The 27,953-nt window shown below is 49.7% G+C and overlaps 1 protein-coding gene across 1 annotated transcript; it reads right to left on the reverse strand.

The window, feature by feature from the left end:
• Positions 1 to 27,922, reverse strand: MRTO4 (MRT4 homolog, ribosome maturation factor). Its single transcript, XM_040422703.1, has 8 exons — positions 27,625 to 27,922; positions 27,465 to 27,523; positions 12,463 to 12,566; positions 10,264 to 10,345; positions 10,103 to 10,170; positions 9,071 to 9,222; positions 1,206 to 1,282; positions 1 to 1,124 (listed from the first exon to the last, which is right to left on the reverse strand). The coding sequence occupies exons 1-8, from the start codon at positions 27,650 to 27,652 to the stop codon at positions 999 to 1,001; spliced, it is 696 nt and encodes a 231-aa protein (XP_040278637.1). The 5' UTR covers positions 27,653 to 27,922; the 3' UTR covers positions 1 to 998.
• Positions 27,923 to 27,953: the final 31 nt, after the last annotated feature.

Below are 27,953 nucleotides of genomic sequence, written 5' to 3' on the forward strand. Positions count from 1 at the left end.
AAAATAGGACCATCAACCACCTTGGTCATTTACGAATCTAAAAACACTTGTTATGGAGTCAATTAAAGTTGTAGACACACAACGCGTCGATCCAAAACAATTCGGTTTTATTACCAGACCATGTATTAGAATGGAGTCCGAGCACAATCATGGAGGGAAGCACTGCACGGTCACTTTATTAACGGGGATAGAGAAGGAGCTTGATTTAAGGTAACGTCTATTAGGACGCATTGCATGGTTGAATTTAGATTTTTTGTATTTCCTGCCTTATGCAAAGAGGTATCTCCCAAGAAAGACAACCATCTCTTTCAGGACTGGTCTACTTAAGGCATAGCACCGAGCCAGCCAGAATCCCACTCTGTACTGACGAGGGGCGAGCACCCCGAAACAGCTGTCTACGGATGGATATCTGGCTTGGCTATTTTCCCTCGTCAAATCCCAAGGCTTGTTGGAAAGTCGGATCTTGACTCATAGGGAACCGCTTCCAATAGCTGGTGGTAGCGAGACGGTTCTCTGTCTTGGGAGACGCCTCTTTGTATATTATCTGCCAAAATGGGTGCAGGTTCCATCAGAGGAAGGAAAAACATACACGAGAGTAAAAATGGCCGTATGCTGCGGTGCTGATAGATGTCAGATGCTCTGGGCTAGATGAGAGAAGACAAGCAGCCGTTCCCCCACTCTCAGCCTATGAGCACCTAGAAGAGAACTGTATAACGTATGCAACAAGTACAACGTCAAGTGTCCACTGATCACAGATTGATTCTCCGAAACTGCGGCGTAGGTGGAGGGTTTGGGCTTCACCCCCCAACCCCAACCCTGAATAGAGCCTTTGCATATTCCTCAGATATACATGTAGTCTGTTAAAACACAGTAAGGCCTCAGTTCCCCTGGAACATTCAGAGTCATAGTACTCAACCGGCTGAGGAGCTGGAGGTAAAATCATCCCTGCCGAAACTGTAACACTCCAGAAATCCAGTGCCGTCTGTAAGGAGTCACCGTTATTCTGAGTCTTCATCCATTTCCTCTCCCTCTCCCTCTAAATACTGCTGGAACTCTCCGGTTTCTGACACCCACATGGCCATTATGGACACTTTAAACTCTGCCATCTGATATCCAAACAGTTTCTGCGAAAACAGAAGGAGAAGCGGCGTCAGTCAAAAGGACAAATGTGGATGCCCTGACCACAGCGACCGATGTAAACTTACCAGGATCCGTGCCTGCTCTGGGGTCAGGGTGTCGCCCTCCTTACACAGCTCATATTCTGACAGAAGGGTCACTACTCCTAAGAGGGAGAGCAACGGAGACAAACATGAAAACTGCAACCCAGGTCATCAGACACTGCAAACTGTACATCCATATATCTCACGTCAATGGTAATATTTTACTTTTAAGAGTCTGAAATTCCACCCAGGCCTAGTCCTGCTGGATTAACCTTGGACAGATTTTTATCTGGGCTCATCTAGTCATAATTTCAGTAACACTGATTGCTGGTAAGGTTCTTGATCAGGTCATGAATAGCTGATCGTTGGGGGTGGGGGTCAGAAACCCCCTGACGATGAGCTGCAGAGTGCGGCGGCCTTCTCACAGCACAGTACATTAGATAGCGGCTGTGCTTGGTATTGTAGCCCAGACCTGTTCACTTCAGTGGGACTGAACCGCAAATAGATCACGTGACCGAACATGGCGTTACTGGCTTCTTCAAACAGCTGATCGGTGGGTGTGCTGGGAGGGATATTGATGACCTATCCTCATCAATATTGTACTCCTGGGTTTTCCAGCCTATAAGGCCTCATGCACATGACCGTATCTGTTATGCGGCGTGCAAAATCTGGATGACGTCCGTGTTGCATCTCATTCTATTATGGACCTATTGACTTCATTTAGTCAGTGACATTTTGTGGCTTAAAGTATAAGACATGTTCTATTTTTTTGTGGAATTGACATATGGACGCTCACAGCACATGGATCACCCGTGTACTTTCTGCATCCAGTTGTCCGTTCTACAAAAGACAAAAGGTGTCCTACCCTTGGCTGCAAAAAGCGGATCAAGGGAAAAAAACTGATGGGTCTGCAAAACGGTTACGGTCGTGCTGATGAAGCCTCATTAAAAAAGGAGACTTTTGTATTACTTACCAGTAAAGTCTCTTTCTCGCTCTTCCTTGGGGGACACAGGAAACCATGGGTATAGCTCTGCTCCCTAGGAGGCGTGACACTAAGTGAAAGCTGTAAGCCCCTCCTCCATCAGCTATACCCCTCAGCCTGGAGAAGAGACTGCCAGTTGCGTGTCCAAGTAGTGAAAGATAACCACCAACCGGAAAAAGAACCGTCAAGCCCCAACGGGGGCAACCAAGCCGGAACCACAACTGTAACCCAAATGAAGGGCGGGTGCTGTGTCCCCCAAGGAAGAGCGAGAAAGAGACTTTACTGGTAAGTAATACAAAAGTCTCCTTTTCTCGCCCATATTCCTTGGGGGACACAGGAAACCATGGGACGTTCCAGAGCAGTCCCAGAAGGGAGGGACCAGAACAAACTAGACCAACACCGGGGGCATCAATCAACTGCCGCCTGCAACACCAGACGGCCTAAAGCAGCGTCAGCCGACGCATGAGTATGCACCCTGTAGAACTTGGTGAAGGTGTGCAAGGAGGACCAAGTGGCCGCCTTGCAAATCTGCTCCGTAGAAGCCCGATTCCTCTGAGCCCAGGAAGCCCCGACCGCTCTAGTGGAGTGAGCGGTAACACCGAGGGGCGGAACCTTGCCCTTGGCGAGATAAGCCTCAGTAACAGCCATCTTGACAAAACGGGCGATAGCAACTTTGGATGCCGCCATCCCTCTGCGCGACCCCTCCGGAACCACAAAGAGCGAGTCAGTACGCCTGAAAGAGCTGGTTACCTCCAGGTAAACCTTGAGCGCCCTGACAACGTCCAGGCGATGAAGCTCCCTCTCCCGGGGGTGGGAAGGGGAAGGACACAAAGAGGGGAGAACGATGTCCTCGTTCAGATGAAAGACGGAGACCACCTTAGGAAGGAAGGAAGGGACCGGACGAAGGACCACCTTGTCTTGGTGGAACACTAGGAAAGGTTCCAGACAGGAGAGTGCAGCCAATTCGGACACCCTCCGAAGAGAGGTGACGGCCACAAGGAAAATAACCTTGCAGGACAGAAGTCGCAAGGAAACCGTCCGCAGAGGCTCGAAAGGAGAAGCCTGGAGCGCTGAGAGAACCAGGTTCAGGTCCCAGGGCGGTACCGGAGGGCGGTACGGGGGAACCGCGTGAGCCACGCCCTGAAGGAAGGTCTTGACAGGACCAAGGGGGGCCAGTGGGCGCTGAAACAAAATGGACAGCGCAGACACCTGACCCTTCAAAGAACTAAGACCCAGACCTTGGGCAAGTCCGCTCTGCAGGAAGGACAAAACGGTGGGGAGAGAAAAGCGGAGCGGAGGAATCCCCAGATCGGCACAGAACCCCAAATAGGTCCTCCAGGTCCTATAATAGATCCTAGAAGAGGACGGCTTACGGGCGCGGATCATGGTGCGGACGACGTCCGCAGAAAAACCCCTACGTGTCAGGACGGTGGTCTCAACAACCACGCCGTCAAACGTAGGGACCTTAAACGCGGGTGGAAGATCGGTCCCTGAGAGAGAAGATCTTCCCTGGCGGGCAGCGGCCAGGGCGCGTCTGCCAGGAGCAGCATGAGGTCGGCATACCAAGACCGGCGGGGCCAGTCCGGAGCGACCAGAATCACCGAGACGCCTTCCGCCGCGATCTTCCGAAGGACCTTGGGCAGGAGTGGGATGGGAGGGAATATGTATGGACGCGCGAAGCCTCGCCAAGGAAGAACGAGGGCGTCGGCTCCGCAAGCTCCCGGATCCCTGGCCCTGGACAGATAGGCGGGGACCTTGTGATTGAACTTGGAGGCCATGAGGTCCACGTCCGGTATGCCCCAACGAAGGCAAATGGCCTCGAATACCTCCGGGTGAAGAGACCACTCGCCGGGGTCGACAGTGGTGCGACTGAGGAAGTCCGCCGCCCAATTGTCCACCCCTGGAATAAAAATTGCCGATAGGGCCGGGACGTGGGCTTCCGCCCAACGGAGAATGCTGGAGACCTCCCTCATTGCAGCAGCGCTGCGAGTGCCCCCCCTGGTGGTTTATGTACGCCACAGCCGTGGCGTTGTCCGATTGTACACGAACTGGATGACCCTTCAACAGATGAGTCCAGTGTCGTAGAGACAGAAGGGCCGCTCTCAGTTCCAGGACATTGATCGAGAGTCTGGACTCCAATGGAGACCAAATGCCTTGGACGGATCGGGGAGGAAAGACGCCTCCCCAGCCCAAGAGACTGGCATCGGTTGTAACCACCAACCAGTTGAGTGGCAGAAAAGACCTGCCCAGAAGAGGGGACTGTAACCACCAGCGGAGAGATGACCTCACCGGAGGCGATAGATGGAAGGGATGATCCAGAGACTGCGGCGATTTGTCCCAGGAGGAGAGGATCGCCCGTTGGAGAGGGCGGGAGTGAAACTGCGCAAATAGGATCGCCTCGAAGCAGGCAACCATCTGCCCCAAGACCCGCATGCAGAAGCGGAAGGACGGTCGACGGTGGAGAAGGAGACCCCGAACCGCCCCACGGAGGATCAGACGTTTTTCCGAGGGAAGACGTACTTCCGCCGCTCCAGTGTCTAAAAGCATTCCCAGGAAGACCAGTTGTCTGGAGGGGGGAAGGGAGGACTTGGGGAAGTTGATGACCCAACCGAACCTCGTCAGAGTCTCTAGAGTGAGATCCACGCTGGCAACCGCTTGAGAAAAGGACGGAGCCTTGATGAGGATATCGTCCAAGTACGGTAGCAGAAAAACACCCCTGGAACGGAGTAAGGCCAAAACCGGGGCCAGGACCTTGGTGAACAGCCGGGGGGCTGTTGCCAGCCCAAAGGGAAGGGCGACAAACTGGAAGTGGAGGTCCCCCACGGCGAATCGGAGGAAGCGATGGTGACACCGGGCTACCGGAACATGGAGGTAGGCATCCTGTATATCGATGGAAGACATGAAATCTCCCTGCTCCAGGGAAGCCACCGCGGAACGGAGGGACTCCATCCGAAACCGTCGAAGGAGGAGAAAACGGTTGAGCTTTTTGAGGTCCAAAATGGGCCGCACCGAACCTCCCTTTTTGGGAACTACAAAGAGGTTCGAGTAGAACCCTTGGAACCTTTCCTCTAGAGGAACGGGGGTAATCACCCCCCTGTCCAGTAAGGCTTGAACGGCCGCGGAGAACGCAGCCGCGCGTTTCGGGTCCCGTGGCGAGCGGGAGCGAAAGAACCGATCTGGAGGGAAGGATGCAAATTCGATTTTGTATCCGGAGGACACAATTTCGAGGGCCCAGGCGTCGGAGACGTGAGCCAACCAGACGTCCCTGAAAAGGAGGAGCCGGCCCCCCACCCGGGTGGGTGGGGGCGCGCCTTCAGGCAGAGGATTGCTTTGCTGCGGGTGTGCGGGCAGCCTGCGGCTTGCGCCAGGAGGGCTGCGCCCGAAAAAACGGCTTCCTATGCTTGTCCTGGGGAGGAGCCGAAGCGGCAGCTGTGGTGGGAGCCCCAGAGGCCCTGCGGGAGGACCGAAAACGAGACGCACCAGGGCGTCCGCGGGGGGCGCCCCTGGCTTGGGGTTGAGGAAGATGGGTGCTTTTACCACCCGTGGCCTCCGAAATAAGTTCGTCTAGGCGGACCCCGAAAAGGCGGGAACCCGCAAACGGTAGCCCCGCCAAGGAACGTTTGGAGGCAGCGTCCGCTTTCCAAACCTTCAGCCAGAGCTCCCTCCTGACGGAAACTGCCAGGGCGGAGGAGCGTGCAATAAGGGCTCCCGCATCAAGGGAGGCCTCACAAACAAAATTCCCGGCCCGAATAATAAGCTGGGCCAAGGAACGTAGGTCCTGGATGGGGACGTCCGAGTCCAACTCCTGTTCCAGCTGCGCACCCCAAGCAGAGATTGCTTTCCCTGCCCAAGCAGAGGCAAAAACCGGTCTGAGAGCAGAACCGGAGGCAGCAAAAATGCCCTTGGAAAGGGTCTCCATGCGACGGTCCTCCGCTGACTGAAGAGAGGACCCGTCAGGAACAGGGATGGCCGTGTTCTTTGACAGCCGGGCCACAGGGGGGTCCACCTTGGGTGGGGAAGACCATGTGGCCACGACATCGGCTGGAAAGGGATAGCAAATGTCCAGCTTCTTGGGGTTGACAAAACGGGCGTCCGGGCGAGCCCAAGCCTTAGACACCACAGAGGAGAAATCAGAGTGGATTGGAAAGACTTTTGAGACCTGCCTGGGTCTGATAAAGGAGACGCTAGCTGCGTCCGAGCTAGGGGGATCATCCTGCACCTTAAAGGTGTCACGAATATCAGAGATGAGTTGACCCATCGCTGAGGCTAGCTTGGACGGCAGGGCCGAGTCCATTTCCAAATCTGAAACCGCCAATTCACCCTCAGAGAGCGAATCCTTTGGAGAGGAGAGGCTCGTCTGGGTGCGCACGCGTGGCGGGGAGAGGGAGGCATCCGAGGAGGAGGCTCGCTCTACTCTAATACGCTTCTGAGAGTGCCTAGCTCGGGAGGGGTCACTAAGAGGGAGTGAACCCGCTGCAGCGGCAGAAGCAGTGGACCCGGAGGGCGCGACAATCAGTGAGGCGTCCTGCGGGGTAGGTGGCCTGTCTATTAGGCGGCCCACGACATGAGTGAGGCTTTCCACGGCCTGGGACAGGGATCTAGCCCAGTCAGGGGGGTCAGAGGAAGCAGGGGGCGACACAGCGGGCGACTGAGGCTGCGGTGGAGCCCGGCATGCAGTACAGTGCGGATCAGACTGCCCCCGGGGAAAGGGTTCCCTACAAGCCGTACAGGCATGGTACCAAGGCTTGGCGGCTGCAGAAGGGTCTGACATGGTGGAACAAGATGTTGCACTTGAAGTGGGAGACCCCAAAGAAAAGGAACGGGGATAACACCCAAGCGACAGTACTGTGGCACGGAGGGGGTTAAAAGTCCTACCAGACCCGGATGATGCAAGCGGCAGCGGTAAGGGGAACAGACTGAGGAGGCTGTGGAGGAGAGGCAGCAGCACCGGCTTCGGATCGCACTGCAGAGAGGATTCCACGCAGCACTGTGCGATGAACCCGGAAGTAGCGGAGCGCATGTAGGAAGCTCCGCCCCCCCTCTGCCGCTCTGAAGCAGAGCCGCGCGCGCGGCAAAATGATTTTAACCCCCCAAGTGAAGAAGTGCCGGCCATGAAATGGCGCCGTTCACACCATGTAAGCGGCCCCCGCCGCGCCTGCTTCAACCTGCGAATTGGCCGACGGTTTGCTTGCCTGCAGCCGTCCCCTGTAAGGCAGCGTCTCTGTGCCCAGATAAAACTCCCCTCCAACATTGCCCGGTAAGGGGGGGGGGGGGGCTCGGGAGGGGTGGTGGGAATGGCTGTAGCAGTGTGCATGTAGCAGTGGCCATGGCCATGGGGACGTAGCAGCGGTGGGAGGGAGGGAAAAGGGGAGGCTGGAGCAGCCACTCTCACCATCCGCTGTCTTCACCCTCAATCCGTCCAGCAGGGTCGCCCCTTCAGCTCCTGGCACCGCAGTGGCAGGAAACCGGGGGAGGGACTTGGCGTGCGGGCGACCCTGAGCTGGCGGGACGCAGGGGAGCGAGGCTGCCCTGGTCCACCTTGTCTTCTGTGGGGGAGGCGGCAGTGCGGAATTACCGGCACTGGCGCAACTCAACCCCGGGAGAAACAGAGGGGTCTAATGCGCCTCTGTTGTCCCTGTAGGTAGAAAAAAATCGAATTAAAAACAACAAATAACGCAAAAATAAAAATCATAGGAAAAACAACCCTGCATAAGCAGGGGGTGTCTTGCCTCCTTGGACACTAAGCAAAAACTGGTAGTCTCTCTCTCCAGGCTGAAGGGTATAGCTGATGGAGGAGGGGCTTACAGCTTTCACTTAGTGTCACGCCTCCTAGGGAGCAGAGCTATACCCATGGTTTCCTGTGTCCCCCAAGGAATATGGGCGAGAAAACAAAATGGTAGGAAGCGTATTCAGAAAATAAAAACCCTTATCCATCAATAAAAAAAAAACCTTAGTTCCAGAACTGCAGCTCCTGGTGGTGCCCGCCAGACTGGAGGTGATGGTGACCCGTTTTTGGTAACAAGACTGCAGTGGGAGAACAACAGCCTTAAGGGTCATGTGGGCAAGAACACCATATTATTAGCAGTCACTATGACGGAGGGCATTTTGAAAAGTAAGAGTTTGTATTATTTTTGAACACACACTGCTTGCTGCCTGCCATTGTTTATTTTTTTCAAATCAGGACGGACAATCCCTTAAAGGGGTATTCTCATCTTCAGTTTTCATACTTACCTTCCTCCAGCGCGACGTTCACTTCCTGGATTCGGCGGTGCTTGATTGACGTCTTCTCCTGGCTGGACTTGCGCAGAAGACTGAAGTTTTTCTCCCGGCCGGGCAATGTCATGAACCCGCACGCCGCCGCGCATGCGCCATGGTGACTTATTCCTGGCCTGTATAGTAGAGAGCCGGCGTGCGCGTTCGCGGCTCTGTACTATACTGGCCAGGAAGAAGTCATCATGGCGCATGCGTGGCGGCGTGCGCGTTCAGGACATTGCGCGGCCTGGCCGGGAGAGAATCTTCAGTCTTCTGCGCAAGCGGCGGGATTCGACAGGAGAGGTGGCCGTAACCAGGGGAGACGAAAGACAACAATCAGGTAAGAGGGGACTTATTTTCTCAAAAAGGGTGGGAATTGGGTAATAAAATGTATTTAGAAAAATGATCACTGTCAAATCATTAAGAGATTTAACAGTGATGGGAATACCCCTTTAAGCCTGGATGAGGCCAGATAAAATTTCTAATGCTTGCTTCGAGGACCAATTGTTTCTGTGATCCACACACATCCTGCTGCAGCCATCGCCGGCAGACAGCGTCTCATTTCAGTGGCTTTTATTTGGGGTAATAGGGGGACCCCAATCACCTCCATACGCCCCTAAAGGCAGGCAACGTGGACAACCCCTTAATATCTAAGTATTGAAAGACCAGGACAGACCTTTCTTCAGCGCAGTGGGCAGGCCCAGCTGTCGTAACTGTGGCTCCATCGAGTGTGTAAACTGTTCTAGGGGCCCCTCATCAAGAACTACACCGTAGGTCGCCTTGTTTCCGGCCCGAGCAAAGTCCGTTTCCTTAAACTGATCAAACCATCTGTAAAAACGAATCTGGAGGTTAATAACAGACACCATTACCAGCAAAGCAAAACATTCAAGCTGATCAAGTGCAGCTCCCTTCATATAATAAACCCACCATGTCCTGCACTTCACTTATTAGAGCAGCAGTTTGTGCTCCAGAGCTGCTGTTCTTAGCATCACGGGAAAATGAAGTCAATGTTGCCCATTTTGAAGAGCAGTGTTGAGTCAAGCACTTGCATGCAAGCGTATGCACAGTCCTCATTCTATGTCAGGGTCTCCCACATCTGCAATGCCTGCTGCATCTACGTCTGAACATCCACATGACTGCCCACATATTTCCCACTAAACTCAATCACTCAGACACTTTGCTTCTGGAAATTAAATTTTCTGCAGCAGTTGTGATCCAACTTTTCTGAATGGCCAACCCACAGGATAGGTCATAACCTCAGCGGATCCCATCTTTGGGGGGGGTCTCCAATTCCCCTTGAAGTCAGTGTTGGTGGGAATGTGTGATAGTAGCTTCCCAGAGGCGAGACCCGCACCTATGTCTAGAACGGTGCCTCCAAAGTGCTAGAGAGAGGAACCCACGTGTGGCGTGCTCTCATCTCACTTCTATGGGAGTTCCGAAAATAGCCATGCGAGCGCACTCAGCCATTTTCGGAACTCCCATAGAAATGAATAGAGGGCAGCTGCGCAGAAATGGGACCCGCACCTATTTGACATTCATGGCATATCCTAGTGATATGCCACCAATGACTGAGATGAGACAACTACTTTAAATCCCCTCAAGAGTGTCCAAGGCAAGAGGTGAGATACCAGACTCGGCACAGAATCCCGACTGCAAGAAATAAAGGAAAGAAAGCAGAGAAGAGACGAGACATCAGACACTGTCTTACTCTTTAACTTCTTTCTCTTCGCGATTGGTGAACAAGATGCCGACTTCTCCTTTAAGACTTTTGCTCAACTGCAGGAAAAGAGAAAAAAAAAAACCTTTATGTTTTTTGATACTTTCCCGGTTAGTGCACAGTGTAAGGAGCGACGGTGCAAAGAATCTTACTTTGTGCAGGTTATCCTTGTACTCGTCGCACGGATCCTTCCCCAGAGCCACAATCATCACTTTGTTCTTGCCAAAGAATAATCTGGAAGGTAAAATAGAGCGAAGATATCAGTATCAGAGACATCATTGCTCTGCAGGGCCGAGAACATCTACACCTACCTGATGCCCAAGAGCTCCCGTCATTTTATTAGACAGGTGCCCTTTAAGTGGGACAGTCAACTGATACTCTTGGGGTATGTTCACACAAAGAATTTTAGGCGCAGATTTCAGCATTGATTTGGTGCCGAAAATCGGACCGAATCTGTGCTGATAACGCCTACCATTCGGATTTTCAATGCAGCCGACGGTTTTTGCCATCCAGATTTCAAGACCATACCAACAATGTACAGGTCCTTGCGGACCCCTCCTAAAGCCACCTGCTCGCGGTTTAGCTCCATTCAATGCAGCTCAAACTAGAGCGAGTCTGCAGCATAGCACCTGAAGCATAGCGCAGCGGCTTCTGCCATGGGATATAGAGGGTTAAAAGGGTTTTCCCAGAATCAAAACTATTAACAGGATAGGGGGTAAGTGTCTGATCGCTGGAGGGGTCCGAGTACTGGTAACCCCACCGATCATATGATCAAGGGTCCTGTGTCGTCTGCCTCCAATACCATAGCAGGTGGTCCCAGCAATCAGACACTTATTGCCTATCCTGCTGACAGGTCCACGAGCTATTATTCTGGGAGACCCCTTTTAGGTTATGTTTATACGGGACAGATACGGTGCAAAATGTGTATTATATACAGATGTACTAACTGAAAATCCACGTCACGTAAACTGATGTGCAGTGCAGATTTCAATCCTTTCATGCGCTGCAAAACCTGCATGCGACATATATGGATTCTACTGCAGACTGGTGACAAAATCTGTCAGTGGATCCGCAGTAGAAATATATTCGGGTACGTGCACATGGGGCAGATATTTCTGCTGCAACAAGCAAGAATCCACATGAATTACAGGTGGATTTTGTGATGTACTTGCGGCAGATTTCACCCCTTAAGACTCCCACAGATAATTGCTCGTTAGGGATTATCTGGCAGTGTAAGGGATAATCTGCTGTGTGAAAGAGCGAAGCCCCGTTCCAGACAGCAGAGACACGGAGCAGTAACATGACTGATAATGCTCCGTGCCGCTCTGTGATCTTTTTACTACAAAATCACGGTGATATAAAGTAGTCACTGTGATTTTGTAGTAAAAAGATCACAGAGCGGCACAGAGCATTATCAATCATGTTACTGCTCCGTGTCTCTGCTGTCCGGAGTGGGGCTTGGCACTCTTTCACGCAGCGGATTCCACACACGGGATCCGCTCGTGTAAAAGAGCCCTAAATGTACCGCTGATTACCCTATGAATGAGTAAAAAGATATAAATCATTTGTGTGGACACAAAAATTATTGTTTGCCCGCAGCAGATCGTGATGTGTAAACAGCATCTGCTTGCTGGGAAACAACTAAGTCAGTATGGGGACGAGCGATCGTATTAGCGATCACTGCTCTCCATACTGTGGAGGAGATCCCTGCATGTAAACGCAACAGTCTCCTCCACCAGCGAGCAGCAGAATGTGGGAAAGGAACGGTTGCTTCCCGACAATGTATTATCCTGTGTATAGGGACCTTTACACGGAAAGGAGTGAAAATTGCAGCAATAGGAATTACAGTATCTGCAGAGCGAATTTGAAATCTGCGGCAGCAGAAAAATGTGACAAAGCTGCACGCAACTCATGTGGAGCTGGCGGCAGATAATTTGCAAATGCTGCCACGGAAATGCAGCAAAATCCATAGTGGAAATTTTGCTGCAGAGAATCCACTCTATGTTGCCATAGTCTTAAAATGAGTGGAGTGTTACTTTAACAAAGGGGCCATCAAAGGATGACAAAAATCACAGGATACAGAATTAGTCAGGGTCCCTTTAAATAAATTAAAGGGGTGCGTCTCTGGTTTCAGCAGGAAGCCTACAATACAGAATTGAGCAATACTGAGTGTAGTGCAGACATCACAGTGACAACACGTGAACACTGCAGCCAATCACTGGTCTCAACGATGCATCGAAATGGCCAGCGATTGGCTGCAGTGGTCACGTGTTGTCGACGTGACTGCTGCAGTGGGGAGAACCCGTCAGCATGCCCCTTTAACCCACTGGGCAGTGCACTATAAGCGATACCTGCTGTGTTTCCAGGCGTTCCGCACATCCTTCAGCTTGTTGTTCCTCATGTTTTCCACGGACAGGACAAACACGTACTTGTAGGTGTCCACACATTTCCGCAGCTGTAGAAGAAAAATGAAAAAAAAATAAATAAATATTAATTTGATTATACAAAACGATCCTCAAAGGGGCAGTCCAATCTTATAGAAATAAAACTTTAAAAGGAGTTCGCCGGGATTATAAAAACACGGCTGCTTCATTTAAAATGCAGCCCCACACATGTCCATGGGTTGTGCCTGGCATTGTAACTCAGCTCCATTGAAGTTAATGGGGCTGAGCTGTAATACCACACACAACCTGTGGACAGGTGTGGTGCTGCTTGTGGAGGAAAGAAGCCATCTCTTTCCAGTCCGCATAATAAAACGCTGTGCAACTTCCGCGCATACTTAGTAGATCACCACTTCAGCATCACTGCTTGCTGTCAGGGAAAGGTACATTATTGTGAAAAGGGTTTATTACTAATACACAGGATAGGTGATAATAGAAGAGACCAGCGCAGGGGAACATTGAGGGTACGGGTACACAAGGAATTTTTGGCAGCCAAAATGAATGAATGAATGAATGAATGGGGTCGCAACGCGACTCACATCTTCTGCAACCCCAGAATTACAAAAAATTTAGAGCTGGATTCTTTGCAATTTGGGTGTTGAGGTCGCAGCAAACGTGCAGTTCGCACTGTGACTACATTCATTCCTATGGCCACCCTCTACACTGAGATACTTAAAGGGGTATTCCCATATTCGACAATGGGGGCATATCGCTAGGATATGCCCCCATTGTCTGATAGGTGCGGGTCCCACACCTATATCGAGAACGGAGCGGGGAGCGCTGTGGCTGCAGGACCGCAGATTTCCCAGGGTCCGTCCACCACCAAGCGCTAATCCCCGCCTCTCCCTTATAAGTGAATGGGAGCATGCTGCGCATGCACTGCCCATGCTCCCGTTCATTTCTATGGGGCAGACGGCAATAGCCGAGCCAGCGCTCGGCTATTTTCGGCGGCCCCATAGAAATGAATAAAGGGCGGCTGCGCATGCGCAGTGCGCCCTCCTTCACTTTCGGGGCTCCGTTTTCGATATAGGTGCGGGTCCCAGCGGTGGGACCCGCACCTATAAGACAATGGGGGCATATCCTAGCTATATGCCCCCATTGTCTGAGATGAGAAAGTGTGACATGTCGAGCCCAAAATCTCCGTGTAGCTGTACCCTAAAGTGTCGAAACGGGGGCATCAAGGAATCGGTGGAGATGAGTCAGATTTTTTTTTTTTTTTTTTATTTCACACCATGGGAAAGCAACGGTGACAAACTTCATTGGAAGCAACTGTGACAAACCCTCAGCTGTGAGAAATATTAACCCCTTTCTTTCTTGTGCTGACACCCTTTGCCCAGCTGCAGCAGTGATGTTCCATATACTGCTGCAGCCAATCACTGGACAACGCCATTAAGATTCATGTTTACACCGAATCCAGCAATTTCGATAAAACTGGCCGCCCATCTAGCGTGTATGGAAGTGTCCTGACTCCCCCCTAAAAGATGACGTGGAGGGTCAGAAAAGGATTGGGCAGCTGACTTTCGATGCTCGATCATTTTGTTCTCAGAGGAGATAAGCTGCTGCCAGAGACGTCTGCCATTGCCTTTATCCCCTTTCCCCATTGAGGACACATGCATCCTCAGCTGAGTCTGCATGTGTATAGGGGGTTGTTAAGAATAGCAGGTGTGTTCCTTCAACGACTGCAAGCAAAGATCTTAAAAATGGAAAGAAACTGAAACACAAAAGGGGGAGGTTTATTAAAACTGGTGTAAAGGAAAACTGGCTTAGTTGCCCATAGCAACCAATCAGATTCCAGTTTCATTTTTCACAAATCCTTTGGCAAATGAAAGGTGGAATCCGATTGGTTGCTATGGGCAACTAAGCAGGTTTTCTTTTATACCAGTTTTGATAGATCATCCCCAAAGTCTATTAGACTGAGAATGGCAGAACTTTCCATGAGGCACTGTCTCTCAGGGTCATCATAAGGTTTGTATAACCGTGCACATCAGCATCATTGGAAGTGGTGACAAAACGGGCATCTGTCAGCAGTTTTGTACCTATGACACCGGCTGACCTGTTACATGTGCACTTGGCAGCTGAAGGCATCTGTGTTGGTCCCATGATCATATGTGTCCGCATTGCTGAGAAAAATGATGTTTTAATATATGCAAATAACCTCTAGGAGCAACGGGGGCGTCACCGTTACACCTAGAGGCTCTGCTCTCTCTGCAACTACTGCACGCTCTCTACTAGACAGGGTCAGGTGTGATCACATTTTCCCTGTCTGGCCCTGTCAAATTGCAGAGGGTGCAGCAGTTGCAGAGAGAGAGCAGAGCCTCTAGGTGTAACGACAACACCCCCGTTGCTCCTAGAGGCTCATTTGCATATAAAAAAAATCATTTTTCTCAGCAATGCGGGCACATATGATCATGGGACCAACACAGATGCCTTTAGCTGGCAAGCGCCCATGTAACAGGTCAACCGGTATCATAGCAGGGATCTCAAGTCTCCCGGAGGTTCAGGGAGTCTCCCGCTATTAGATAGCAGCTCCCTGACACCCGCATGTGAAACAATATATCCCGGAAAGGTTTAGGCTACTTTCACACTTGCGGCAGAGAGATCCGGCAAGCAGTTCCGTCGCCGGAACTGCCTGCCGGATCAGGCAAAACGTATGCCAACTGATGGCATTAGTAAGACTGATCAGGATCCTGATCAGTCTTAAAAATGCCTGATCAGTCGAAAAAATGCATTGAAATGCCGGATCCGTCTTTCCGGTGTCATCCAGCAAAACGGATCCGGCATTTATTTTTTTCAGACCGAAAGAACGTATCCGGCACTAATACATTCCTATAGGAAAAAAATGCCGGATCCGGCATTCAGGCAAGTCTTCAGTTTTTTTCGCCGGAGATAAAACCGTAGCATGCTGCGGTTTTCTCTTTTGCCTGATCAGTCAAAATGACTGAACTGAAGACATCCTGAACGGATTGCTCTCCATTCAGAACGCATGGGGATGAAACTGATCAGTTCTTTTCCGGTATAGAGCCGCTAGGACGGAACTGAATGCCGGAAAAGAAAACCGCTAGTGTGAAAGTACCCTAACTGACTTTACTCGCAGTAAACCTTTTCGGCAACCTGTAGCAGTGTCCCCTTCTCGGTGCGTGCGCACAGTGCAAGAAGAAGCCGATGCCAGCAGTCCGCAACGGCGCATCAGGCTGAGCCTGTGCGCACGCGCAGGATCTCAAAGCGGGAGAGGCGGCACTGAGGAGTAGAAGGCGGCGCTGGGCACGAACGGCGATGCGTGCGGTCGGGCACCATGCATCCACAGACCTCCCCTGCTTGGGCACCTTAAAGGGTTTCTATCACTTGGTATGACATAATTAGCTGTCAGACACTAGCGATCCGCTAGTGTCTGCTCTGGCCAACCATCCTACTATAATCACTTGTGGGGCAGCGGTTTTGCTAAAAAACTAACTTTTATAAATATGCTAATGAGCCTCTAGGTGCTATGTGGGCGTCATTAGCACCTAGAGGCTCCGTCTACCTTCATACACAGCGGCCGCCCAGCACGTCCCTCCAGCCCGCCTCCATGTCCTCCTCCGTGTGACGCAGCGGCCGAATTCTCGCGCATGCGCCGTGCGCGGCTGTATTCGGCGCATTTGAGATGTCTGAGCTCGGAGCGGTCAGACATTCAATGCGCATGCGCGGATGTATTCGGCGCATGCGCATTGAATGTCTGACCGCTCCGAGCTCACATCTCAAATGCGCCGAATACAGCCGCGCACGGCGCATGCGCGAGAATTCGGCCGCCGCGTCACACGGAGGAGGACATGGGCGGGCTGGAGGGACGCGCTGGGCGGTGGCTGTGTATGAAGGTAGACGGAGCCTCTAGGTGCTAATGACGCCCACATAGCACCTAGAGGCTCATTAGCATATTTATAAAAGTTAGTTTTTTAGCAAAACCGCTGCCCCACAAGTGATTATAGTAGGATGGTTGGCCAGAGCAGACACTAGCGGATCGCTAGTGTCTGACAGCTAATTTTATATCAAGACACGGAGGCTCATATTTGCTTAACTCTTTCTTTACTGTACATTTAGCAGCAAAGATAACTGAAGAAAAAATATCAGTGTAACCATGGCAACAACTCCACCCCCATAGCCCCTATATAAGGCGCATCACCACATGAACACTTCCTCTTTCTTTGCTGCTTCAGCTCAGATAAGTGGATGATTTATTTGCTGTTTCATTGGCTGTTTTCATATATATATATACACTACTTGTACTTATATTTTATCTGTACTTTATTCCTATCCTAGTCCCTCTCTGGAAGACTTGTCTTCCTCCATTTTCGCTATATCCTATATATATATATATTTATATATATATATTTCTTTCTCTTCCTTCGGGGGGTTAATCGCTTTGTTGTTATCTTTTTTCTCTGCCTATTTGCGCTGTCGGCGCATTGTTAGGTTTTTTCTTTTCCCCATTCCGGCGTCCCGTTTTGAGCTGTTGTTCCCTTTGGGTGTCTCGGCCATTTTACTGTTCCCCTTCCCCCCCTTTTTTCCCCCCCCCTCCTTCTTCATTACCTTGTCCTTGTTCCCGCTCCGTTTTCGCGGGCTTTTGCGGCACAGTCTCTTCAGGCGCCGAGATCTCGCGATACTGAGCGAGATTCTCGGCCACCGTCCTTTGTCTCACTTCACCTCATTGGAGATCCGGTGAAGGGGAGGAGTCTCGTCTCGGCTCTGCATCGCTGCGTCTCCCTTCTCTCTCAGTTCTCATCGCCGGATTCACAGTGCAGTTCTTCCTTACAGTTATTCCTCAGCGCCGTTATCTTCTGTCTATAGGGGTGACTTACTCCTCTAGATAGTCCTTCCAGCATGTCTAACGTCCCTGTGTCCCCGGCCAGCTCTATTCAGGTGAGGCACTCTGGTCATGTGTCACCAGTCCCTCCCCATAGGGTTAATGAACCCTCTGCCCAGGAGTTACAGGCTGCTAACCTCCAGCAGTCTATTTCTGAAGCTGTTGTAGCTGCTATGAGCTCAGTGTCAGTGACCTTATCTCAGTCTATCTCCCAGGCCCTGAGGGCTCAACCTATAAACACTGACATGCCCCCTCCTGCCTCCAGAACACATGTGAATGTGGGCTCTGTCCCACCTAATGAATGCGCGTTTAAGTCGCGCAAAAGAGCTAACCCGCGCCCGGCAGAAAGGGTGCGATCTTGGAAAACCGCACGGTCTCAACCGGAGCCGGTTTCTGATTCAGACGCAGAGTCTGTTGAGGAGGCTTATGATGATTACCCCCACCAGTCTGGGGAGGATGAATTAATTGATGTGGCAGTTGATCCTGCTATTGAGGATGACCCGTCTTATGCAGCGGGGACAGGTATTGACCCTATAGTGTCTGACAAAGATACTATCCTGGATCCCATGGGGGACCCTCTGTTCGATCCCGACCAATTGCACCATCCGAGGTCCTCTGAATGGCTTCCCGCCACTCATGTGGCTCAATATCTGGAAGCAAGGATCCGTACTCCCCTGTCTAAAGAGGCTCGCAGTAAATTACGGGCGGAATGTCCGCGACCTCTGATTCCGCACAAAATATGCGAGACCCCCAGCGTGGACCCTAAAGTGGTTCAGTTTCTGGCTAAAACAGGGTTCAACCCGCGCAAGGGGTTGGACTCGGCATTGAAAGCTTGCCAAGACAAGCTGCTTGATTTGACCGGTCCTTTGGCAAAAATCTTTGATCTTGCCGAATGTGCTAAAGCAGCGGGCACACAGGTTGACCCTGAGACCCTCAGTGGTTGGGCCCAAAGGGCTATTTGTTTGACTGGCAATATAAATACCTCAATTGCCATTGAAAGAAGAAAGGCTATATTAATGAAAATTGAGCCTAAATTGGCAAATTTATCCCTGACAGAATCTGGGAAAGAGGCCCAAGGTCTCCTCTTTGGGGACCCATTCATAAAAGAATTAGGTAAATATGTGGGGGCTTTCACGGCCCTTGATAAAGCGCAAAGCTCCATGCGCCGCGTTTTCCAGACGCGTTTTTCCTCCAGGGCCGGCAATCTCAGGAGCCGACTGTCCGGCCGAACCAACTTCCAGCCCAGAGGTACGGGCCGTGGCTCCTTCAATTACCGCCAATCGCTGCAGGATTCCAAGTACCAACCTACCTTCTTCCCATCCCGCGGAGGTCCTTCGCGCTTCAGAGGGTTCCGAGGCGCTTCCGGGTCTAGACGCCCTTATGGTAAGTCGTCCTTGTGTGTCGTCTCTGATTCCCCAACAGGTTGGGGGAAGGATCCGTCTCTTTTCCCATGCGTGGTCAAAGATCACCTCAGACCAGTGGGTTCTCTCTACGGTCCGGGGTTTTACCATCGAACTGGTATCCTCCCCAACGAACCTTCCCGCTATTCTATGGGGTCCAGTCTCAGACCAAACGCTTTTACATGCAGAGCTTTCGTCCCTTCTATTCAAAGGAGCTATAGAGTTGTCCCCCGACCCTCACTTGGGGGTGCTGAGCAGCATCTTTTTAGTACAGAAGAAAGGTGGCCAGTTCCGACCGGTCATAAATCTCAAACATTTGAATGTCTTCGTTCGCTACAGACATTTCAAAATGGAGGGCATCCATCTTCTAAGAGATATGCTTCTTCCAAGAGACTGGTTTGTCAAGTTGGATCTGAAGGATGCGTACCTTACGGTTCCGATAGCTCCTTCGTCCCGAAATCTCCTTCAGTTTTTATGGAACGGTCAGACATGGAGGTTTACTTGCCTCCCGTTTGGCCTATCCTCCGCTCCGTGGTGTTTTACAAAACTCTTGAAACCGGTAGTGGCTTGGCTCAGAGCGAGAGGGGTGCGTCTAATCATCTATTTAGACGACATCCTGATCATGGCCCAGAATCCTTCCATTCTTTTAGATCATTTGGAAATGGCCAAATCCCTTCTTCAGGGGTTAGGTTTCATTCTCAATCTGGAGAAGTCGTGCCTCATACCAGCCACCACGGTGGAGTTCCTGGGTTTTGCCATAAACTCTTTGGATCTATCCCTCAGTCTTCCCTTAGCCAAAGTCAAGTCAATCCGCAAAGAGATTCGTCATGCGTTATTGCTCCCTCAGTTATCCCTCCGACACCTGGCTCGCCTGATCGGTCTTCTCACTTCTTCCATTCAGGCGATATTCCCTGCTCCCCTCCATTATCGTGCTCTTCAGAGACTAAAGATTGCTCACCTGAGAGCGGGAGCCTCGTACTCAGATACTCTGGTCTTGGATTTGGAGACCAGAGACGAGTTGATTTGGTGGATACACAATCTGTCAGTGTGGAACGGCCGGGCTATTTTCGGCCCACATCCAGATATGGTTATCGAGTCCGATGCCAGTCTGATGGGGTGGGGAGCACACTGTCAGGGAGTCTCCACGGGTGGAGCGTGGTCTCCCGGGGAGTCTCGTCTTCACATCAATGCCCTCGAGCTCTTAGCGGGTTCCTTTGCGATCCGCAGTTTCGCTCAGGGTTCAGTTCGGGCGTGTATTCGCCTGCGTATGGACAATGTCTCGGCTGTCCGATACGTGAACTGCCTAGGAGGGACTCGGTCCAGGGTTTTGTCTTGTCTGGCCAAAGACTTTTGGGAGTTTTGTCTTTCCAACAGCATTTCGGTGGTGGCGGAATACATTCCAGGCCTCCACAACACCTTAGCCGACTGGAGTTCTCGTTACATTTCGGACTCCAGCGACTGGAGGTTGGATCCGAGGGTCTTCCGAGATATTTTATCTCTCTGGGGCCCGTTTTGCATCGATTTGTTTGCATCACGCCTGAACGCTTAACTACCCAGGTACTTCAGTTGGCGTCCGGATCCGCATGCGGAAGCCGTGGATGCCTTCCTTCAGAACTGGGGCGGTTCTCTCCACTATGCTTTTCCCCCATTCTCACTCATTCCTCGTGTACTCGCTCAGGTTTGTCACCAACAAGCGCAGTTAGTACTGTTAGTTCCCTTTTGGCAGACTCAGTCGTGGTTTCCACAGTTACTGAGTCTTCTCACGGAGGTACCTCGACTTCTGCCGTTTTTTCCTCAGCTACTAATCGACCCTTACGGTGGCCACCATCCACTCCTGTTGGACGGATCCTTGCAACTTCTAGCTTGCCAAGTTTCAGGGGTTCCTGGGATTCCTCACAATTTTCGGCTGCAACCAGGCAGCTGTTGGAGTCAGCTTGGGCTCCAGGCACTAGACGAGCCTATCAGTCTGCGTGGGACGTCTGGGTTCGTTGGTGCGATTCACGGGACTTGGATTCCCTGCAAGCCCCTGTAGCCGCTATTCTTCAATTCCTCACTTCTCTCTTTGAGGCGGGTAAAGCTTACCGTACTTTAAACGTGTACCGCTCCGCTATTTCCTCCAGACATTCCGGGTTTGACGGTTGCCCCGCCGGCCAACACCCTTTGGTTTGTAGATTGTTACGGGGGTCTCGCCTGTCACGGCCTCCTAGACCGCGTTTTTCTACCACTTGGGATGTCGCTACAGTCCTTCGTTTCTTGGAGGATTGGCCTCTCAACTCTTTACTGTCTCTGCGACAACTGTCAGCTAAGTTAGTGACCCTTCTTTGTTTGGTGGCTTGTAAGCGCGTCTCGGATGTCCGAGCTTTAGACATTGACGCGCGTTATTTTACTCCTCATGGCGTTATGTTCAACATATCTCGTCGCACGAAAACGAGTATTAAGTCAGTTACTTTTCCGTCTTTTCCTTCTTCTCTGCAACTGTGCCCCGTTGCATGCTTAAAGGAATACGAGTCTCGCACTCTATCTCTTCGCTCTGGAGATTCCCCTCAATTGTTTATTTCTTTTCGGCGCCCTTTTGCTCCGGTAACCAGCGTTACGCTTTCCCGGTGGGTGAAGTGGATTCTTTCCCTCTCTGGGATTGACACTTCCATATTTACTGCGCATTCGGTATGGGGGGCAACGGCTACCTCAATGTCGGTGGCCGGAGCTCGTTTAGAGGATGTCATGAAGCTGGCGGATTGGTCCCGAGTCTCTACCTTTCGGGAATTCTATTTCAGACCTGATCCGCATGTTTTTACCTCAGTCATTGCTCAGCTTTAAACTAGCAAATATGAGCCTCCGTGTCTTGATATAAAATTGAGGATTTTACTAAGTTATGACGTAAAGTCATGATTTTATGAAAGACACGGAGGCGAGTATTTCCCACCCTTTGTTTTATACCCACCCATCTGGTCTGTGGGATCTCTTGATCTTTTGAAATGTTATTTATATTTATTTGTTGATTGCTTTATTTTTTTTTTTTTTTTTTTTTTTTTTTTTTTTTTTTTTTCGCAGGGAATGAGTCCGGGTGTGGTTTTACCACTCTCGATTAGTTAGTATCCATATTACCATGATGTCTTATTTTCTCTTCAGGTTGATCGCCCCTGTCAGCTGCTTCCAGGTGTTCTCCTTGCTGCAATCCACTGTTGTTGTTCGCAGTCAAAGTTCGGGCTGTTGGTTGATCGGTCCAAGTTAAAGGTTCTCGTCGGTTGAAGTCCACAAAGAAAGAGGAAGTGTTCATGTGGTGATGCGCCTTATATAGGGGCTATGGGGGTGGAGTTGTTGCCATGGTTACACTGATATTTTTTCTTCAGTTATCTTTGCTGCTAAATGTACAGTAAAGAAAGAGTTAAGCAAATACTCGCCTCCGTGTCTTTCATAAAATCATGACTTTACGTCATAACTTAGTAAAATCCTCAATTATGTCATACCAAGTGATAGAAACCCTTTAACCACCTCAGCCCCCAGTGCTTAAACACCCTGAAAGACCAGGCCACTTTTTACACTTCTGACCTACACTACTTTCACCGTTTATTGCTCGGTCATGCAACTTACCACCCAAATGAATTTTACCTCCTTTTCTTCTCACTAATAGAGCTTTCATTTGGTGGTATTTCATTGCTGCTGACATTTTTACTTTTTTTGTTATTAATCGAAATTTAACGATTTTTTTGCAAAAAAATGACATTTTTCACTTTCAGTTGTAAAATTTTGCAAAAAAAACGACATCCATATAGAAATTTTGCTCTAAATTTATAGTTCTACATGTCTTTGATAAAAAAAAAATGTTTGGGTAAAAAAAAAATGGTTTGGGTAAAAGTTATAGCGTTTACAAACTATGGTACAAAAATGTGAATTTCCGCTTTTTGAAGCAGCTCTGACTTTCTGAGCACCTGTCATGTTTCCTAAGGTTCTACAATGGCCAGACAGTACAAACACCCCACAAATGACCCCATTTCGGAAAGAAGACACCCTAAGGTATTCGCTGATGGGCATAGTGAGTTCATAGAACTTTTTATTTTTTGTCACAAGTTAGCGGAAAATTATGATTTTTTTTTTTTTTCTTACAAAGTCTCATATTCCACTAACTTGTGACAAAAAATAAAAAGTTCTATGAACTCACTATGCCCATCAGCGAATACCTTGGGGTCTCTTCTTTCCAAAATGGGGTCACTTGTGGGGTAGTTATACTGCCCTGGCATTCTAGGGGCCCAAATGTGTGGTAAGGAGTTTGAAATCAAATTCTGTAAAAAATGACCAGTGAAATCCGAAAGGTGCTCTTTGGAATATGGGCCCCTTTGCCCACCTAGGCTGCAAAAAAGTGTCACACATCTGGTATCTCCGTACTCAGGAGAAGGTGGGGAATGTGTTTTGGGGTGTCATTTTATATATACCCATGCTGGGTGAGAGAAATATCTTGGCAAAAGACAACTTTTCCCATTTTTTTATACAAAGTTGTCATTTGACCAAGATATTTATCTCACCCAGCATGGGTATATGTAAAAAGACACCCCAAAACACATTCCTCAACTTCTCCTGAGTACGGGGATACCAGATGTGTGACACTTTTTTGCAGCCTAGGTGGGCAAAGGGGCCCATATTCCAAAGAGCACCTTTCGGATTTCACTCCTCATTTTTTCCTGAATTTGATTTCAAACTCCTTACCACACATTTGGGCCCCTAGAATACCAGGGCAGTATAACTACCCCACAAGTGACCCCATTTTGGAAAGAAGACACCCCAAGGTATTCCGTGAGGGGCATGGCGAGTTCCTAGAATTTTTTATTTTTTGTCACAAGTTAGTGGAAAATTATGATTTTTTTTTTTTTTTTTTTTTTCATACAAAGTCTCATATTCCACAAACTTGTGACAAAAAATAAAAACTTCCATGAACTCACTATGCCCATCAGCGAATACCTTGGGGTCTCTTCTTTCCAAAATGGGGTCACTTGTGGGGTAGTTATACTGCCCTGGCATTCTAGGGGCCCAAATGTGTGGTAAGTAGGTAAATGACCTGTGAAATCCCAAAGGTGCTCTTTGGAATGTGGGCCCCTTTGCCCACCTAGGCTGCAAAAAAGTGTCACACATCTGGTATCTCTGTATTCAGGAGAAGTTGAGGAATGTGTTTTGGGGTGTCTTTTTACATATACCCATGCTGGGTGAGATAAATATCTTGGTCAAATGCCAACTTTGTATAAAAAAATGGGAAAAGTTGTCTTTTGCCAAGATATTTCTCTCACCCAGCATGGGTATATGTAAAATGACACCCCAAAACACATTCCCCAACTTCTCCCGATTACGGAGATACCAGATGTGTGACACTTTTTTGCAGCCTAGGTGGGCAAAGGGGCCCATATTCAAAAGAGCACCTTTCGGATTTCACCGGGCATTTTTTACAGAATTTGATTTCAAACTCCTTACCACACATTTGGGCCCCTAGAATGCCAGGGCAGTATAACTACCCCACAAGTGACCCCATTTTGGAAAGAAGAGACCCCAAGGTATTCGCTGATGGGCATAGTGAGTTCATGGAACTTTTTATTTTTTGTCACAAGTTAGTGGAATATGAGACTTTGTATGAAAAAAAAAATCAAAAAAAAAATCATCATTTTCCACTAACTTGTGACAAAAAATAAAAAATTCTAGGAACTCGCCATGCCCCTCACGGAATACCTTGGGGTGTCTTCTTTCCAAAATGGGGTCACTTGTGGGGTAGTTATACTGCCCTGGCATTTTCCAGGGGCCCTAATGTGTGGTAAGTAGGTAAATGACCTGTGAAATCCTAAAGGTGCTCTTTGGAATATGGGCCCCTTTGCCCACCTAGGCTGCAAAAAAGTGTCACACATGTGGTATCGCCGTATTCAGGAGAAGTTGGGGAATGTGTTTCGGGGTGTCATTTTACATATACCCATGCTGGGTGAGAGAAATATCTTGGCAAAAGACAACTTTTCCCATTTTTTTATACAAAGTTGGCATTTGACCAAGATATTTCTCTCACCCAGCATGGGTATATGTAAAATGACACCCCAAAACACATTCCCCAACTTCTCCTGAGTACGGCGATACCAGATGTGTGACACTTTTTTGCAGCCTAGATGTGCAAAGGTGCCCAAATTCCTTTTAGGAGGGCATTTTTAGACATTTGGATACCAGACTTCTTCTCACGCTTTGGGGCCCCTAGAATGCCAGAGCAGTATAAATACCCCACATGTGACCCCATTTTGGAAAGAAGACACCCCAAGGTATTCAATGAGGGGCATGGCGAGTTCATAGAAATTTTTTTTTTTTGGCACAAGTTAGCGGAAATTGATATTTTTAATTTTTTTCTCACAAAGTCTCCCGTTCCGCTAACTTGGGACAAAAATTTCAATCTTTCATGGACTCAATATGCCCCTCACGGAATACCTGGGGGTGTCTTCTTTCCGAAATGGGGTCACATGTGGGGTATTTATACTGCCCTGGCATTCTAGGGGCCCTAAAGCGTGAGAAGAAGTCTGGAATATAAATGTCTAAAAAATTTTACGCATTTGGATTCCGTGAGGGGTAGGGTGAGTTCATGTGAGATTTTATTTTTTGACACAAGTTAGTGGAATATGAGACTTTGTAAGAAAAAAAAAAAATAATTCTGCTAACTTGGGCCAAAAAAATATCTGAATGGAGCCTTACAGAGGGGTGATCAATGACAGGGGGGTTGATCAATGACAGGGGGGTTGATCAATGACAGGGGGGTTGATCAGGGAGTCTATATGGGGTGATCACCACAGTCATTGATCATGCCCCTGTAAGGCTTCATTCAGACGTCCGGATGCGTTTTGCGGATCCGATCCATCTATCAGTGCATCCGTAAAAATCATGTGGACATCTGAATGGAGCTTTACAGGGGGGTAATCAATGACAGGGGGGTAATCAATGACAGGGGGGTGATCAGGGAGTCTATATGGGGTGATCACCACAGTCATTGATCACTCCCCTGTAAGGCTTCATTCAGACGTCCGGATGCGTTTTGCGGATCCGATCCATCTATCAGTGGATCCGTAAAAATCATGCGGACATCTGAATGGAGCTTTACAGGGGGGTGATCAGGGAGTCTATATGGGGTGATCACCACAGTCATTGATCATGCCCCTGTAAGGCTTCATTCAGACGTCCGGATGCGTTTTGCGGATCCGATCCATCTATCAGTGCATCCGTAAAAATCATGCGGACATCTGAATGGAGCTTTACAGGGGGGTAATCAATGACAGGGGGGTGATCAGGGAGTCTATATGGGGTGATCACCACAGTCATTGATCACTCCCCTGTAAGGCTTCATTCAGACGTCCGGATGCGTTTTGCGGATCCGATCCATCTATCAGTGGATCCGTAAAAATCATGCGGACATCTGAATGGAGCTTTACAGGGGGGTGATCAATGACAGGGGGGTGATCAGGGAGTCTATATGGGGTGATCACCACAGTCATTGATCATGCCCCTGTAAGGCTTCATTCAGACGTCCGGATGCGTTTTGCGGATCGGATCCATCTATCAGTGCATCCGTAAAAATCATGCGGACATCTGAATGGAGCTTTACAGGGGTGTAATCAATGACAGGGGGGGTGATCAGGGAGTCTATATGGGGTGATAACCACAGTCATTGATCACGCCCCTGTAAGGCTTCATTCAGACGTCCGGATGCGTTTTGCGGATCCGATCCATCTATCAGTGGATCCGTAAAAATCATGCGGACATCTGAATGGAGCTTTACAGGGGGGTAATCAATGACAGGGGGGTGATCAATGACAGGGGGGTGATCAATGACAGGGGGGTGATCAGGGAGTCTATATGGGGTGATCAGGGGCTAATAAGGGGTTAATAAGTGACGGGGGGGGGGGGGTGTAGTGTAGTGTAGTGGTGCTTGGTGGGACTTTACTGAGCTACCTGTGTCCTCTGGTGGTCGATCCAAACAAATGGGACCACCAGAGGACCAGGTAGCAGGTATATTAGACGCTGTTATCAAAACAGCGTCTAATATACCTGTTAGGGGTTAAAAAAAACACATCTCCAGCCTGCCAGCGAACGATCGCCGCTGGCAGGCTGGAGATCAACTCTCTTACCTTCCGTTCCTGTGAGCGCGCGCGCCTGTGTGCGCGCGTTCACAGGAAATCTCGCCCATCGCGAGATGACGCATATATGCGTGACTCTGCGCAGGGCTGCCACCTCCGGAACGCGATCCTGCGTTAGGCGGTCCGGAGGTGGTTAATTCAGTGATTGACAGGTTAGTAAAACCTGTTTTTCCGCAGAATAAAGCCACAAATAGCTTTTATAAGGCCACCTTAGAAATCAGAATGCTGCCCTGGACATGAGCAGATGTTTAGCTCACAGGGCTTATAGGTGGTGACAGAATCCCTTTAATCATATACATAAATATGATAATTTGGGGCAGGGTAATGAGCCCCGTCCTCCACACCATAGAGCAAAGTGTGCAGATACTGCATATGTCTGGAAAATGTAATAAAAAGTTTGTGAAAGAAAAAAAAAAAAAAGAAAACCTCCCTGAAATGAGTTTTTGCAGGTTGGGATGTCTGTCATAGGGACAAAACTGCTGACAGATGCCCTTTAATAAGGCCCCCAGAGGGGAAGATGTGGCCCCAGGATCTTACCTCCTCGATAAGATTCTGCTTCACCTGGAGACCCTTCTTGGCTGTCTTGGTCAGAGATACTGTGGAGAAGGAGATCACGTCACATCTATAGTCAGCGCACACTCACTGTAACCTGCCAATCACACAGCCATTGTCTGGGGCCCTCAGGGGCCCCTCTCACCTTTCTTATCGCGTTTAGATTTAGGCATCGCTGCTCTCTCTCTCAATCACGTGTAGCTCAGGCAGAACGTGTGTGAGGACCCATGGCTGCGAACAGCATTATGGGATAGCAGGGCTGTCCACCTCATTGCCTGCAGGGGTCACCAACCTGTCACCGTCTTCTTGTATTACCCTATTGGGAAGTATAGCCTCTACAATTCGTAATATGGCCCACATGATGGTATTTAAAGAGCTATGGTCTTCAGACTTTCTCTTCAGAGCATTCTCTGTGGTAGACAGGCGTTCAGGCAGCGCGGTGTCTCTATGGTGCAACGTACGCTCTATCCACGG

Source organism: Bufo bufo, chromosome 1 (assembly GCF_905171765.1).
Source record: "Bufo bufo chromosome 1, aBufBuf1.1, whole genome shotgun sequence".
In the NCBI taxonomy this organism is placed as follows: Eukaryota; Metazoa; Chordata; class Amphibia; order Anura; family Bufonidae; genus Bufo; species Bufo bufo.